General features: G+C 54.3%; 5 protein-coding genes across 5 annotated transcripts; 2 read left to right on the top strand and 3 right to left on the bottom strand.

Annotated features, from left to right (window-relative positions):
• Window positions 1-241: 241 nt before the first annotated feature.
• On the bottom strand, window positions 242-1,876 carry ASPACDRAFT_77718 (Sec62 family protein translocation protein). Its single transcript, XM_020205023.1, has 3 exons — window positions 1,281-1,876; window positions 670-1,226; window positions 242-618 (listed from the first exon to the last, which is right to left on the bottom strand). The coding sequence occupies exons 1-3, from the start codon at window positions 1,777-1,779 to the stop codon at window positions 436-438; spliced, it is 1,239 nt and encodes a 412-aa protein (XP_020057171.1). The 5' UTR covers window positions 1,780-1,876; the 3' UTR covers window positions 242-435.
• Window positions 1,877-2,231: 355 nt separating this feature from the next.
• On the top strand, window positions 2,232-4,083 carry ASPACDRAFT_51693 (Lectin C-type domain protein; the record flags this gene model as incomplete). Its single annotated transcript, XM_020202518.1, has 2 exons — window positions 2,232-2,285; window positions 2,341-4,083. The coding sequence occupies 2 exons, from the start codon at window positions 2,232-2,234 to the stop codon at window positions 4,081-4,083; spliced, it is 1,797 nt and encodes a 598-aa protein (XP_020057170.1).
• Window positions 4,084-4,560: 477 nt separating this feature from the next.
• ASPACDRAFT_27656 (uncharacterized protein) lies at window positions 4,561-6,895 on the bottom strand (the record flags this gene model as incomplete). Its single annotated transcript, XM_020199509.1, has 3 exons — window positions 4,561-6,414; window positions 6,467-6,655; window positions 6,716-6,895. The coding sequence occupies 3 exons, from the start codon at window positions 6,893-6,895 to the stop codon at window positions 4,561-4,563; spliced, it is 2,223 nt and encodes a 740-aa protein (XP_020057169.1).
• Window positions 6,896-7,540: 645 nt separating this feature from the next.
• Window positions 7,541-9,342, top strand: ASPACDRAFT_77716 (NADPH-adrenodoxin reductase; the record flags this gene model as incomplete). Its single annotated transcript, XM_020205022.1, has 3 exons — window positions 7,541-7,767; window positions 7,835-8,269; window positions 8,332-9,342. Coding segments are annotated over exons 1-3 (1,363 nt in total), but the record flags the coding sequence as incomplete, so codon positions are not given.
• A 3,614-nt stretch (window positions 9,343-12,956) lies between these two features.
• On the bottom strand, window positions 12,957-14,286 carry gprD (the record flags this gene model as incomplete). Its single annotated transcript, XM_020203470.1, has 2 exons — window positions 12,957-13,646; window positions 13,711-14,286. The coding sequence occupies 2 exons, from the start codon at window positions 14,284-14,286 to the stop codon at window positions 12,957-12,959; spliced, it is 1,266 nt and encodes a 421-aa protein (XP_020057167.1).
• Window positions 14,287-16,133: the final 1,847 nt, after the last annotated feature.

The following is a 16,133-nucleotide window of genomic DNA, read 5'->3' as shown; positions in this document are numbered from 1 at the left end:
GACAATAGGCGAGCAGGATGTGTAATGGACAGACTCGCAAACGAGACTCAAAACGCAACGGCTGTCTGCTGAAAAGAAAGAGAAATTACGTTAGTGGACAGCGTGACGTCCTCCGCTCTTTCCCACACAGATCATAGTTTGGTAAGGGGTTAGACAAGTCGGTTTGTCTGTTGTTGGTTTTGCTGCAGTGCAACAGGAAGGGAACAAATTCATGAATACATAAATTAAACTCTAAACTCCGGCGCAGTTCATGAAGGAAAGTAATGATAATTTTCAATTGCAAGCCCAAGTCCAAGTTCGTTTTATGCCCACATATAAGTAAACCCGGAAGCATCGAAACGTGAAAACCGAAGAGATATGATACCTAACCCAACCGTGCCATTGAAACAGTGCCAGACAGTACAAGGCGAATCCGCAACCAACCCAGCAGCCCCTTTACTCGTCGCCAACCTCCTCCACTCGAGGCGCCAAATCGCGCTTGACAGTGCTGGAAGTATCGGGTGCTTCAGTTGCTGTCGTGGAAGCTGCCGGAGCTGCGTCGGTCGCGGCTTCGGTAGCAGGTTCCGTGGCCTCAGCAGCCACAGCCTTCTTCGACTTCGACTTCTTCTTCTTCTTATTCTGTCAAGTCGGTCAGCATTGTCCCAGGCCAGGAGAAGAACATATACATACCTCTTGCCAGCCCCACAAGGGCTTGAAACTGTCCACGAACCCAACATCTTCAAACAAGTTCGGGAAGAGCCAGAGACCAGGCGGCACCGCGAAGACAGTAATGCAGAACAAGATGAGACGGAAAATCGACATAGCGAAGAACAATCCCAGCAAACCCATCATGCCGACACTCAAGTACCAGACTCCCTGTCGCAGCATCATGGGCCATAGAGGGAACAACACGACGGCGAAGATACCCGCCACAACGGCACCCGCCATCAACTTCTGCTTCAATTGAGGTCCCTCGTACAGCCAAACATAGTGCATCATCGGGTTGGTCTCCTGGTGCTGCTCGATCTTGACCGTCCACAGTCCCTTTACACGGTTCTTGGGTTTGGCGTGGTTATGTCCCGCGTGGGGATCGACCTTGGAGACTCGGAGAGCCAGGAGGGACAGGGGCAGAAGCTTAAAGACGTTCTCGGCGGAAGCACGGTCGGTCACCGGCGGGAGGAGAGAGTTCTTCTTGGCGGCGGCTTTAGCATAGGCGGGGGACTCAAGGGCGCGAATCGCGCGTTTCACTAGAGAACTGTATTAGCACCACTATTATCGCACGGGCGCCCACATCGTCGAACCTTTGAACATCTCCTTCCGTTGACCGTCCATGATACAAGTCCGCGTCTTGAGGTTCTGGGACTGCAGGAACTGCGCCACCGCGATCGCCTTCGGGTCGGGAGGATTGGAAGGGTTGACGGGAACTTGACGAGTCGTCTGCTGGGGCTGGGGTTGTTGAGGTGCTGGCAGGTTCTGGCCGGGCTGACCGGGCTGACCGGGCTGATTGGGCTGGCTGGGCGGTTGAGCACCCTGAGCTCCCTGAGCTTGTGCTTGAGCCTGGGCCCGGGCTTGAGCCTGAGCCTGGGCGATCTGTTGCTGGTGTGCGGCGATGGCGCGCGCGCGGAGCTGCGCGACATATTGTTCGGTGCTCATGTTGTGCTTAGCGGCCTCTGCGGCGAGTTGTTCACGCTGCTGCTGGGCGAACTGTTCCGGAGTCATTCCGCGTCTGGCAGCTTCAGCAGCGAACTGCTGCTGCATGGCCGCGATCTGCTGGGGAGATGGCCCACCGGGCGCCGCCATAATGAGTGATGGATGTGTAGATCGAGCTAGCTGATAACAAAAATTCTCACGCGACGTTGGCAATAAAACCCCTGGGTATATTCAGGGTTGAAAAGAGCACGCAGAAAGGCGAGGAAGAGTTGGGCTGGTAGAAAGGGTGGGGTGAGATAAGTTGAGTTGTGAAGTGAGGTGAGGTGAGGTGGAAGCAAAGCAAAGCAAAGAAAGAAGAGGCCAGATGGTGTTTGGGCCGGGCTCAAAGTCACCCACCGCCTTCTTCTCCGCACTCGGCCGGCCGGAGCTTTTCCTCCTCCCCTCTTCCGTAAGCTAAGTTACCCTTCCCTTTATCTTCCCTTCTCCACTGCTACATCATCAACTCATGCTTTGTCGCATGTAGCTCCAAATCCACCGGTCATGCCGACTTTTCCATCGCGCAATCAGCCTCTCCGCTGTCCGCGGCCTATAGTCACGCATCAATGAAGTTCGATCCCGATATCATTCTCAATGCGACGCAGTCGGCTGTCTTCCTGGTGAGTTTGCGACAAACTCCACCTTACGTCGAATCATACCACTAATGTCGCATAGAGCGAAAGAGACGTCGCCGGCCAGATCCCGCTGAATTTTGTCACCACCTCATCCGTCTCGCTGCGCGCAGCATGCTTCAGCAACAATATCTATGACGAAGATGCGGCGGGGCGATGCATCTCGAACCTACTCACGGTCGGATATCGTCGCTTGATCGTGGACTTGTACTGGTCCCCCGACGAACGCAAATGGCTGCTTTGCCCGGTCTCGATACCAGAGGACGCGACGGTCGTCAGTGTCTCCGGCACCGCGACCGAAACTGCGACCGCGACCGCGACAAATGCCGCGCAGGCGACTGTCACCGCGACGGCTAGTTCCTCGGGGTCGCTGCTCTACGAGCTCGGCTCCTACCGGTGCACCACCAAGGTCGACCTCGACGGGCTGATCGACGTGCTCCGGGGCCTGTTCCAGCGCACCAGCACCGAGCTGACCGCATACATCCGCTTCGTCACATTCAACCTGCACACTGCCGCCAGCGCCGCGCACCCGGACGAAGCCGCCTCGGAGCTGACCGGCGGCCAACTGCCCACGGGCTCGGACACGCTCAACTCCATCTTCGACGACCAGCTCTCCTCGTACGTCTACACTCCGTCGGAGCTCGCCTCGGAGCGCGCCAACCTCAACGAATCCTGGTACGAGGTGGACGACAGCTACAAGCCGATCACGGATTACTTCACCGTGGACTCAGACGCCAACGGCATCCAGAGCACGCCGGACGGGTGGCCGTGCGGGAAGTTCGTGCAGCTGGCGCGCGAGAAGCGACTGCTAGTGGAATACGGCACCGTCGACCCGCAGCTGCAGGGGTACGACCTGTCCGCGGCGCACAGCCTGATCTTCCCGGCGCATTACCTGTCCTCGACGATCTCCATCTCCGTCGACGCGGCGGGCCAGCTCGACTCGACTTGCTACTACGTGCCGGGCGCCACCGGCATCGCGGACGCCAACTCCTCCTGGGCGATCTCCGACTACATCCCGGTCCCGACCGGACAGTCGCGCAATGCCACCATCCAGGAGATGTCGGCTGTTTCGGTCAACCTGACGGCGTGCGGCCTGACCCCGTCGCTGAACGACACGCTCTTCAACACCACCGCCGCAGACAGCATCACCCCCTACGAGCAGCTCTCCATGGCCACCTCCTGGGCCTGGTCCATCCACCAACCCGCCGACACCTCAACGTCATCCTCAGACTCCGACTCAGACACCTCCGCAAACAACCACTGCGCCGTCATGGACCTGAGCCTAGCAGGACACTGGCGCGCCGTCAACTGCACCCTCACGCGCTACGCCGCCTGCCGCGTCAGCTCTGCCCCCTTCACGTGGCGCCTGTCCGCGACGGCGCACTCCTTCGCCGACGCCTATAACCACGCCTGCCCGCCCAACACCTCGCTCTCCATCCCGCGCACCGGCGTCGAGAACTCCTTCCTGTACCACTACCTCCTCACGCAGTCCAACGTCCTCAACCCCACGGCCACGGCCGCCAACAAAAGAGAAGTCTGGCTGGATCTCAACTCCCTCGACGTCACCTCCTGCTGGGTGACGGGCGGGCCCGACGCGGGGTGTCCGTACGCAGCCGACCCGGGCGAGCTGGAGCGCCGCACCGTGCTCGTGGCCGCCATCGCCGGCATCGTCATCTGCATCATCGCCGCCTTGACCCTGTTCGTGAAATGCAACGCGAACCGCCGCAATTCCCGCCGGAACAAGCGCGTCATCAAAGGGTGGGAGTATGAGGGCGTTCCTTCTTGAGATGCTCCATGGATACCCCTACATTCTAGAGGGGAAGGTATCCGACACGTTTTTTTGATATTTTCTTCAGCCTTTAGGTAACATGGCCTTATTTGTTGCTCTATCTTTCTTTTTGTACATTTTTTCATTGCTGGTGTAACCAGCTGTACATATGTGTATTACAAACGTTTCAGATATCTGACTGATATGTTCTTCCATTCCATTTTGGTTCCTGCTGAAATTCAGCCAGTATGCACGTCTGTACACTACTTACAATACACAACACAAGGAGTAACGGAGTATCATAGGTGAGCGGAAAATTCACCCATCAAAGCAAATGCAATTCAACCAATCATAATCCACATAGATCATCATAATCCATCCAAATCAATAACCCATCGAGTCATGAAGAAAGATATCACAAAGAAACCCTCCCGTAAGCACAAATAAATACAAGCCACATCACGTCACAAGATACAGTCCCCCATAACATTGAGCCTACAGCCCAGCGAACCGCGCCCATCCGGCCGCACGCACAGGCTTGGCATTCTCGTCACCGCGCGCGGGACTGCTGCTCTCCAATCCCGGCTTCTTGCTCGTCTCCACCCGGCCTTCCTCCGCGATCTTCCCGCTGACGTCGCGACGTCTTCCGACCCCAACGACGCCCAGGCCGGCAAGGTAATTCCCATAGGACATCGACGAGGCAGAGTTGGCAGTCGCAGCGGGATGCGACTCCGTGGCCGTGCGACCAAAGTCCGCGCCGGAGTTGCTGACCACGCGACCCTTGCGATCGCCAGCCAGAGTCACGGGGTCGGCTTGCAGGTAGTCGTTGTCGTCGTCATCGTGCTGCTTCAGTGCACCGTAGGCGCTTCGCTTCTGGTTCCGATTCATGGTGAATTTGCCCAGTTTTTGTCCCAGACTGGCCTTGCGCGTCATGTTGTTACTACCACTGTCGTTGCCTCCGCCTGCCAGAGATACGTCTCCGTAGAAGGTCTTGCTCTTCTTCGGGCCTGGGTCGGTAGAGATTTCCTCTGAGAGTTGTTGCGGGTTAGGGGATAGGTTTGGAATATCGGTCAAGGCCATACGGCCGCTGCTGTTGCTTGGCGAGCGGGTGACGCTGCGGATACCGTTGATTCTGGGCTGCGGGGTCGGAGGATTCAAGGCAAGGGGATTGACGCGCAGTGAGTTCCGAGTTTCTTCGTCAAGGTATTCGTGTTCATGGTCGCTGTCTTGGAAGATGTCGATCCGGTTGTCGCCAATGTCTTGTTCAGCGTTATCATAAAAGCCAGTTCGGTACAGGAAATCGTGAACGTCGTCGTCATTGTTGTGGCTGTAGAACTCGTTGGCTGCAATCGACTCATATTCGCCGCGAACGTCTTCTGTGATGGCTTGTCCAACGGGCTGACCTTGTCGATGCGAGCCGTTGAACCAATCCATGACCCCATTCTTGGCCGACGTCAGCGTCTCGGCGGCACTGTATGCGGAGGATGGTTCACGAGGGGCTGGATGCTGAGTCTCTGCCTCAAAGGGGGTCCCAGAGCGAGATGGGTACACGATCCAGTTATCTGAAGCAGGACTCGCGCATTGAGACCGGGGAGGAATAGCAGGCGACGGCTTGCGGACTGGGGAGCCATGTGAGATTGTCGTTGTCGGTCTATTGAAAATATCGGGATTCTCGATAGGCGAGTTGATAGTGATGTCGTCTGGAATATCATTAGGCTGCTGGAATGGCAGCTGAGGGATCGACTCGGCCCGCGACATGCGCTGATTGGACTGCGAATATTGAGAATGTCTCTTATCAGAAACACTGGGAGGATAGCGACTCAAGCCATCGAGGTACGAGTTCTCGCGGGTGTGGACGAAAGGCATTTTGCGAGCATCGATCAATGGATCTTCACTTGAACCAATGTCGGTATCCAGAGTGGACAAACTAGCATGCTTCTCTTTAATACTCTGCCTGCTGCGACTCATTGGGCGCGCAGTGAGATTGTCTTCCAGTGGGTTCATGTCCGGAGGCAAACGGTGGATCTGACGGAAGATAATGCCCAAGAAGATGCAGATCCCAAGGGATATAGCATGCAACCCTCCGTTGACGACACTCAGCAGAAACGTGGACTCGGCGATCTTAGCCGTCACATCAAACTCAGAACTCAGCATTGTGGTCCAGTTCCAGGCGGAATTAGTCCACTGTCTGTACCCCAGAAATGCCGAAAAGACGTAGAACGGAACTAATCCCAGATCTAGAGTTCCGGCGAACAGCATGTAGCTGGCCTGGGAGCCAGGGGGCCTGCTGATCGCAGATCGACTCAAATGCCAGATACTGTATACGTTATGCAGAATCGCCACAGCGGGCTATAGAGCGGTCAGTACATGTCTACTCCTCGTGTCTGGTGGAGCACTTTACCCCCACTCGCACAATCCAGATGATGGTGTTTGCTGCATTCTTGATGACAATTGAGCAGAACAACGATCCCAGCGCACCGATCAAGGCAAGAACTCGCAGTCCCAGTTGCACCTTTCTTCCGTAGATTACTCTACTCTTTGTGTGGGGGCTCATTGGAGTCCATCGCGTCCGATCGGGAACATTGTAGTACTAGAAGGCATGAGCATGAATAAACAGACAACGCCGACGATCGGGAGTGGTGATGCTTACCGAGTCCGGGTGCCGATTGAGATCAACCAAAGGACCTTTGACTTCCGCCCTCGGCTCTGGTTGAGCCCAGCTTGCTTCCGTCACGGCCTTGGGGTTGAAGGTTTGGCTGTAGAACCGTGGCGAAGCTGTATGCTGGCGGATGGGGCGATCATACAAATATGGAGGGTCGGACTCGCCCATGTTCGCGATGGATGACGACGACGCCGCGAACTAAGGACTAGAGCATTGACCCACGCGATAGGCGGGGTGGAGAGCAGAGATTGAGAGGAATGTGGAATGTGGAATGCTGTGTGTGATTAGCTTTAAAAAAGGAAAGAAGGAATACCCGTCGCAACCACCAGAAAGAGGTTCACGAGGGGAGGAACAGGAAGTGAACGACAGTAATGACAGCGGGAGGGAGAATGTAGGAACCGTGGAACGGAGAGGAGGAGGAATGGAAGAGGAGAAAGAGATGGGAAGTGGAGGGGAGGGGAAGCAAGCGCGCACCTGCAGGGCTGGCACCTGCAGCAAAGCAAGCAGGCTGCGTCTGTCATCATCCATCATCACTCTCCAACCATCATCCACCATCTTTCAGGTTCCTTCATTTCCATGGTTTGCGACCCGATCGTCAACAACACGCCCGATTGTCGGCCCGGCAACGGACGTGATAAAGCTATCACGTGATGCGATGTCATCGGACCCTGCAAGTGGCTTGCCCGTGATTCTTCCGCCTTTCCCCGTGATTCATTTTCTCCCCCTCAGCCACGATGCATCTCCAACGTGCCCCTTATGTCTGCGCTCAATGCACCGCGCAGATCACTCGCTCCTCGTGGGGCGGCTTGACACGATCTCGGCGAGCTCACTTCATCAAACAAACTCGTCAATACAGCCAAGTCGTACGGAATGAGAGACCCTTTCGTGTCGCCGTCATAGGCTCGGGCCCGGCCGGCTTCTATGCTGCCTATCGCTTGCTCGCCAAGGTGGACGAAGCGATCGTTGATATGTACGAGAAGCTGCCCGTCCCATTTGGTCTGGCCCGATATGGTGTTGCCCCTGATCATCCCGAGGTCAAGGTACGTTCAGACATTGCGACCGAGCATCGCTCAAATCTATGACTTACATACCATCCGTCCAATTCAGAACTGCGAAGATAAATTTACCGAGGTCGCCACATCCCCGCGATTCAACTTCATTGGCAACGTCGAACTGGGCGCGTCCCTCCCTCTGAGTACGCTCAAGCCCCACTACGATGCCATCCTTTTCGCATACGGCGCACCCAAGGACAAAGAGCTCGGCATCCCGGGCGAGAAAGCCGCTCGGAACGTCTACTCGGCGCGGGAGTTTGTCGGCTGGTATAATGGCCTTCCCGAGCATCGAGATTTGGCCCCAGACTTGACCACTGGGGAGAATGCTGTCATTGTAGGACAAGGCAACGTGGCTCTGGACGTGGCCCGGATCTTGCTGTCGGATATTGATGTATTGCGCAAGACGGACATCGCGGAGTATGCGGTAGAGGAGCTGCTCAAAAGCAAAATCAAGAGGGTCCGCGTTGTGGGTCGTCGAGGACCAATGCAGGTCTGTCCTGCTCGACTGCCCTTGGCCGTGTCTTCACAGAAACTGACCACGTTGGGGTTTAGGCTGCGTTCACCATCAAAGAGCTCCGCGAACTCCTCCAGCTACCATCCGTAGCGTTCGACCCGGTTCCTAAGGATCTATTCCCTCCCGAAGAAGTCATGTCAGCGCTGCCTCGCGCCCAGAAACGCCTAGTCCAGCTCCTCGCCAAGGGTTCCACAAACGACCCGTCCACAGCACAGAGGTCATGGTCGCTGGACTTCCTCCTCTCCCCCGAAAGCCTGCATACATCCCCCGAGAACCCCGCCCGCCTCTCACATGTCACCTTCGCTCGCAACCAACTGGACACGTCCGACCCATTTCTTGCCAGCGCCAAAGTGACCCCCCAATATCTTCCGACCGGCGAGCGGGCGACCGTTGACCTTCCCGCGGACGCATTCTTCCGAAGCGTGGGATACAAGTCGCTCGCGCTGCCGGGCATGGAAGACCTGGGAGTCCAATTCGATGCACAGCGCGGGGTGATCCCCAACGATGGATTCGGGCGGATCACCAGCCGCACCGAGACCGGCGATCGTCAGGAGCTTCCCGATGGCTCGATCATCTCCCATCTGCCCGGTTTGTACTGTGCTGGCTGGGCCAAGCGCGGTCCGACGGGCGTCATTGCCACGACGATGACCGATGCGTTCACCACGGCCGATGCCATTGCTGCCGATGTGCGGGGCCAAATTTCGCTCAACGGTCCGAACAAAAGCACCGGCCTCGGCTGGGAGGGCGTTCGTCCGGAGGCCGAGAAGCGCGGCCTGCGACCCACGACCTGGGAAGACTGGCAGCGGATTGACCGCGCCGAGCGCGCGCGCGGCCAGGAGAAGGGGAAGACCCGCGACAAGTTCGGGCGAGTGGAGGAGATGCTGGATGTTGTAGCATGAGATGATAGACTTGTACTATAGAAGAATCAGAAACGCACATCTCACCTGCCGCTACACCAACCTTACAAACCAGTTATCTGATCACAGCGGTAAAACAAGCACCCTTCATCAGACCAAAGCCACGAGCACGAGCACGAGCACCAACCCTCCGATCCACAGCCGGTAGCCCCGTACGACAGACCTGAGTACCTTCCCACTCTGCTCGTTTTTGAGCCTCTGCACCCCCCACTGCAGCCTTGGCTTGGCATCGTCCGACCATTGAACCTTGCGCCCCAGTACGTTAAGATCCCATATTCGAGATTATTTGACCATGACATAGTTCTTCAACGTACGTCACAACAACGATGAATCCCAAAACATCAGACAATTTACATCTCGCTTTTTTATATTATAGTTATATCCTGCATGCCCAGGCCTCCAGGAGCAAGAACGTCACGACCTTTGCGGTGGATCGTAGTGTCGGGGAGGGGGACCAGAACCCCGAGTGTCTGCGCTCCGTCTCAGACCAAAATAAACACATTGTGAGGAGTAGAAATAAGGGAAGTCTAGGCCATATAGAATCATGGACATTTTGCCTGGGGATTTCTCTCTAAGCTTATGGACCACATAACCGAGAGACGCGACGACACAATCGATGGGACCCAACGAACCATCTACCCATGGGCCTCTGAATCAACAAACATCGTGGGCAATGAACTATATAAACACCTTCCACACTGCAGCAGCACCACCACCACCACCATCAACCACGAAGCCTACACTACCCCCCACCCGAATTTACTATAAGCTGGCATAAAATCACCTTACCAATAAAATAAACAAATCCCCCCCCCTTACATAGGTAAGTCAGTCACTAACAACCTGACTCAGTCGAAGCAAGAACAACCCAAGTGGAAACAATTACCACATCACAACCCCAATTTCAGATAATCAGCATTGGGGATCCTCATCCGCCCGTTCCGCTAGTCTAGTCTTTCTCCTCCCCCTTTCTCCAATCCTCTGTTGGAAACGAAAACCTCGTGATTAAAATAAAAGCGCCGGATCGTGAAGCTAAGACGTTAGGGTGAGGCGGTGTCTTTAGGTAGATATGAGATAGGAATAAGGAGGGAGGCTAGACTGGGTTAGGGCCGGAGCTAACCTTAGGGGCCGACGACGGGGTCGAAGGGATTTAGAGATGCCGGTGCGGTGCGGGAGCCATATTATAGCTGACTACGTGGAAGAGGGGGGGGGGGGTGCGGGTGTTGGATACTGGGCTATAGTACGTTGGGGTGTTTGTATATTTGTGATGGTTGTTTTTATGCTGGGTCGGGGTTTGGTTGTAGTGTTAACTACAGGCTGAAGTGATAAGTTATGGGGATGTATGTCAAGTCAGCTGGAGATATATATGGCCGTGTGGAGTGAATTAATGGGCCAAGGCTGGAGGTAGTTCCAGTAGTCGAGATAGTAGGCTGTGGGTATGACATTTGTTCCTGATGTCTGGCAAGATGGTATCGTCTTTCTTGCTGCGAACTTCAGACTTTATCCTAATCAAGGAAGGGCGTATATATATATATGACATGATTCTGGGCCAGACTAGTAGATACGAATTGGGGAGGAAAGCGGGTTCTGGAAGATAGCACCCCTTATTAAGTGCATAACTGGACTGCCAGGATGTAGTCAGACATATATGACTTCTCCTGGGGCGTATTATCGATCCCAAGGCTGGGGAGGAATCTACATGTTTCGGGGTTCGGGGAAACCGAGCAATCAGCATCGGAGTAGACATGAATATTTGAGAAATGAGGGCATAAATGGCAGTCAAACGAACCTCATGCTTATACTTAACCATGGCCTTGTCAGCTATAAGACTCGTCCGCACTTCAGAAAATGTTATGCTATTATACTATGAACCATGGCTGTCATGTAGCCATGATAGCTTAACCCTAATGCCTCGTCCAGGCACAGTCCAGTGTCATTGGGTCTAGTCTGACCAACAGACCATAGCTTTGTCGCTGAAGGATCGTCCAAGCACGTTCATAAACAGAATAACATGATTATGAAGGGAACAATGGAAATCATCCAGAAGCGAGTAACACGCAACTCCGGCTGCTCTTCCTCCAATCCCATCGCAAGAACATGGGTCTAGAGCACCCCAGCCCACCGAGCCCAACCAAACCACACGGAGCTGACTTTATCCATGCTCATCTCCAGTTCGTTATGATCGCCATAGTTTTGCGAATCATTCTTCCATCTAGACAAACCCCGACCAATGACTGTCGCACAGCTCGCTTGCATCCAGATCCCTAATCACGCAAAGGTGTTCTACCCCCTCTAACTACGCTCGACTGCGTATCGTAGTTTTGCGACATCCACCTCCTTGTTACCGTTACCAACACAGCACGCGAGGAACCACGGACTATACACGAAGTCTTGGCCCACTGAGGTACCATCCACGGTTCCGGCCTCAGCCACCAAGCCACATCCAGAGTTACGGAACGTAGCTCCAGCCACAGCCACTCATCGCTTCGGCTTCGAAAATGACGCTCGACTCGGGATTCACGCAGGCTGTCATTTGCCAGCTGCGCAGCCACCGGGCAGGGTGTGTGCGCGTAGAAGTGGATCGCTTAGGCGACAGACGCGAAGAAAACCTGCTGCCATTGACGACCAGCTCAGACACCCTGTAACGCGAGTCGGTAAGGATGACCAGGTTGGGAATGGTTGCCCAGAGGAAAGGGTATTGCTGTAAGTTGGCGGCGAGTCAGTGGCAGAGATGACAGCGCCAGCGACAGCAGGAGAGACAGGTGCTTGGTTGTGTCGCCAAGCTCATGCTGCAGATGTACGGAGTATGCCGTTGAGCTCAAATGTATGCTAGCAAGTATCGGCCGCTGTATACGCAAGGGACTGCGGCATCAAGGTAGGTCACTACCTGTGACTAGGTAGCTACCCGTCCCCCTCTTGAACTTGACAAATGCATCGTCTAGTCTCGCTCGACCCGAGTATCCGGACTGGTGGAGGTTTTCCTGCTGTGTTTCTCTGCGACATCCTTTCCTCCGGGGACTAGCAGCACCAGAACCAGCAGGCATCTCGTATAAACGGGAGATAACCGAGAAGCTGGTAGAAAACTTTAATCGCCAGTCGATGCTGGTGACGATTCCAGCCCCTGTTTCGTTGAGAAGTGACTGAGCGAGTCGGAGCTGGAGCCGCAGGGAGTTGCCGAAGAGGGAAAAACCAGAGTAGGCCTAGTGTGGCAGCCGACGAGGGTCGAGACCAATCAGATTTCTCGCTGGCTCAAGCTTCCACGTTGTGGGGCCGGCCTGTCGATCTTTATGCCGACTGCGCTTCCAGACCGCCCATTGGTCGGGGCAGTGCCATCCAGGGCAGCCGGCTTCGTATGGATCCGCCTCAGTGTCCGTCGGTGGGGTCGACAATTGAACGTGCCACTAGAAAGGAGGGGGAGGGATCCGTAATTACACAACAAACAGCATTGACAGGCCGCGTCAGTCACCAGGAAGAAAAGTTATTAGTGATTATCAATTGCCCTCAATGGACAACCTAGATGTACATCTAGATATAGATACAGGTCTTGGTATAGTGATCATGGATATTCTCGTAAGAAAGATCGTGACAGGGGGTGAGATATGCTCAGTAAGTAGAAAAGAGTGACTGTATCCACACAGGAGGATGAAGGGGTAAAGGAAAAAAGAAAAAGAAAGACAAAAAAAGAAAAATAATCTAGGGAATGAATGGCAGGTGGAGTAGGAATCCGGCTGAATTCTCCACCCGCATCACCCGCTGTGGCGATTCATCTTCTGAAAATCTTCGGGCTCGGCTGGCTCGTGCGAAATTTCGATGGTCGTCTCCTGGTACACGCCATGCCCCAGATCAGCCAGTTCCATGTCCGTCTTGCGCACAATGTCTTCGGTAGACGAGTCGCGGTTGTCGTCCACCGTGTCGTTGATGCTCTGTAGGCCTCCCCGCCGAAATCGGGTCTTCATGCGCGGCTTTTTCGTCTCGCTGTGGCCGTGACCGGTCGTGATGTGCGTTTGGTATGCCGCCGAATCCGTGTAAGCATACATCCTGTCCGAGGCGCTGAGCTCGGTTTCCAGCAACAAGTGGCGACGAGTCAAGGTATACACTGTCACATCCACCAAGCCCGACAAAGCCATCAGGGTTCCGGCCACCGCAAAGTAAGCCCGGCTAGGAATAACATGCCGGGCAGTTGACATGCGGCCTGCCGCCAACGGAAGCGACAGCACCAGATAAACCAAAGGATAAATGACCATGTAAACGACCACCCGGTTCAACCGCTTCAAGTTTTCTTGTTGATTCTGACGCAGAGACGCCGCCTCCTGCATACGGCGTCGGAGGTAGAAAAACATGATCCCGTAAAGGATGACTGTACCGAATTCGGCGAGGAAAATCCAAAAATAATGCAGCCATAGTCGCTCCGTCTCGTGTTGTGGACTCAACCAGCACTGGAGGTGTGACAGAGAAGTTAGTTTTTGAATCCGTGTACCAAGCAACTTCAGGACCACTTACCCAGCCTGCTTCGGATATAACAAAGGTCTCGGAGCCAAACAAGCCAACGGGAATGAGACCAAGGATGATGATGAATATCCAAAGGCCCACGACACTGGCGACAAAGATCGGGAATGGCAGCTGTCGACCTCGCAGAACCACGGCACCCGTATGCATGGCGATCGCTAAGACAAACAGACCACTTCCAGGATCACCAACCTGAATCCACCACCCCTGAAGAACGCAGGGTGCACTGGGATAGTAGACATAGCCTTTGGAAACCCAGTGAAGACATAACAAAAATGCCGTTGCTTGTTGGAGATCGACCAGGAGGAGATTATAAATTAAGACAACGTACTGGTTCTGTGCCAGCGGACGCTTGTAGTATTGACGCCAGAAGATGAAACGATAGGTAAGGAATGACAGCAGACCGAAGGATGCAACAAAAGAACAGAGAGCGACAACACCCATGGCGGTGAACCCTGCTTTGTCGCTGGCCGTGAGGGTTCCGACCTGCGGGGTCGATCGACCTGCAAGATGGGCGCGACCAGCATCACTGCTGTACAGCAGGTGTGACAGTAGTGACAGAGCAGGCATCGTTCATCTCCTGGTGTAAGAGTACCTAGATCCAAAATGCTAGGTTGACGGAGGTACCAGGGTCCAGCCGGCTCAGAAAAGTAACAGGCGCAGGCTTTAAATCCTGGGGCAGAAGGTTGTTGAGGATTCTTAGGGACTGGCAGGCTAGAAATTGGGTTATCATGCATTTCAACGTCCAGTCTAAATTCTCCGCGAAGCATCCTTAATTTTCGCTTCGCTTTCTAGTTGAATTCGGCCAGCACAATTGGCCGTGACTATCCACACGTCTTGCCTCTTCCGACTGCAGACCCGGATAGGGGCCACACAGATCTGGTATGGAGCATCCGAAAATCTGACAATGGGTCAAGCTTAGTGCGGGTTAGTGAGTGGACCGCAGGGACCAAAACACCAAATGCTAAGCTCGCATACTGCTAGCGCATGATTTAGCAGGAATAGTACTCTGTAGCTTGCACGCTGCACGGTCTTCGTTCGCGGGGTCCACTCCTGCATCTAACACAATCATTTTTATTAGTATTCTCCGAGTCCGTTGCGCTGCTGCACAGCCGCCGATTTGCGAGGAAGTCTAGAAAAGACGCTCAGTCCCAGAGGAGAGGAAGATTGCCAAGTTTTGATTCCCTGAAGATGCTCAATGAGTGTTTACGTCAATCTGTAACCGGATCTTCTTCGAAAGCAAGGGTGCCTGCCGTTGGTGCGGACCAGGCGACATGCTCCTTACTGAGCACTGCTGATCCATACTGGAACAGCCAATCCCCTGAAGTCTGCAAGAGGACTCGAGAAGGAGTCGAAAGTTCTGTGCAAGATCGCCTGCAGGACGGAGTATCGATCTAATCTGCACGGGGAAGTCGGGCTGTTGCGCCAAAGATCTTCATGATTGGAGGCGCACGCTCTCCGATGATGCGACGGAGTCTAAACGCAGCTGGGTCAAGTAGTTGCAGGCTTATACAGCCCCCGACTGCTTGTGGGCTAGTCGCTTTCGCACGCCATCGAAGTTTGTCAGTCAGGGAGTTTACGTAGACACAAAGCTTCTCGACCTCAAGAGTTCCGCCAATGGAAGGCTATCGCGGCCCAGAAATCTGGAACCGGTTGTTGGTGGGAGATGATCCAAGGTATTAGCATCTTTGCATTGTTCAGATGCTGGTGATTGCGTTCTGTGGTATATTGAAGAGGGAGTTGACAGAGTTGACAGAGTTGACTTTTGGTGGTGGGCGAAAGGACAGAGAAGGCAAGTCAAGTGGCCTTTCCGTGTCTCTCGGTTTCTTTCCTCTTTAAGGTTTCACCAACTCATACTACATCGATGTCAACTCAACTGTCTCAGCTCCTCCTTCCCCAAGTCATTCCTTCCACACGCCATCACATCTCTTACTCCAATCTTGACTCATTTCGGGTTGTGCAGTGATCTTCAGGGATGAGCGGACCTTTCCAAAGCCATGGTCTTGAAGCTTAATTGCTCGGGATTCCCCCCCAAACGTGGCCAGGAGCTGACCCGATCGGCTGGGTACGACCTCGTGAGGTACATAGAAAGCTAATCTTCAGAAACAGCCATGTGATGGCTCATCCATGGTTCCTGAACCATACCAAACTTCCCAGCCGCGAGGCTAGTTCCAAGGAACGAGCTCCTAACCATGAACCGTGGTCTACTCCAAGTGCCATCCCACCATACTGCGGCTACCGCGATACTCCCATCGTCATCAGCAGACACAGCTTCAAACGTCAAATCCAAAGTGCATGAACAGGGCCTCGACGGAAACCACTTTCAGATTTGTTGTCGCTGGTAACAAACAAAAAGAATGCGGAGACCAAGTGTTTTATTGGAGGGATTTCCAACCGGTCGGCAGTGGGAAATTACA

The sequence above is a fragment of the Aspergillus aculeatus genome (assembly GCF_001890905.1).
Source record: "Aspergillus aculeatus ATCC 16872 unplaced genomic scaffold ASPACscaffold_6, whole genome shotgun sequence".
NCBI classification, from domain to species: domain Eukaryota; kingdom Fungi; phylum Ascomycota; class Eurotiomycetes; order Eurotiales; family Aspergillaceae; genus Aspergillus; species Aspergillus aculeatus.
Note: the sequence above shows the minus strand (reverse complement) of the source record. Positions and strands in the feature narration are given on the sequence as shown.

Coding starts and splice junctions, on each gene's coding strand:
- ASPACDRAFT_77718 (XM_020205023.1), bottom strand. CDS start 1,779: ATGGCGGCGCCCGGTGGGCCATCTCCCCAGCAGATCGCGGCCATGCAG. Junction 1,227..1,280: donor ACGGAAGGAGATGTTCAAAG/GTTCGACGATGT, acceptor ACAGTTCTCTAG/TGAAACGCGCGATTCGCGCC. Junction 619..669: donor CCTTGTGGGGCTGGCAAGAG/GTATGTATATGT, acceptor CCGACTTGACAG/AATAAGAAGAAGAAGAAGTC.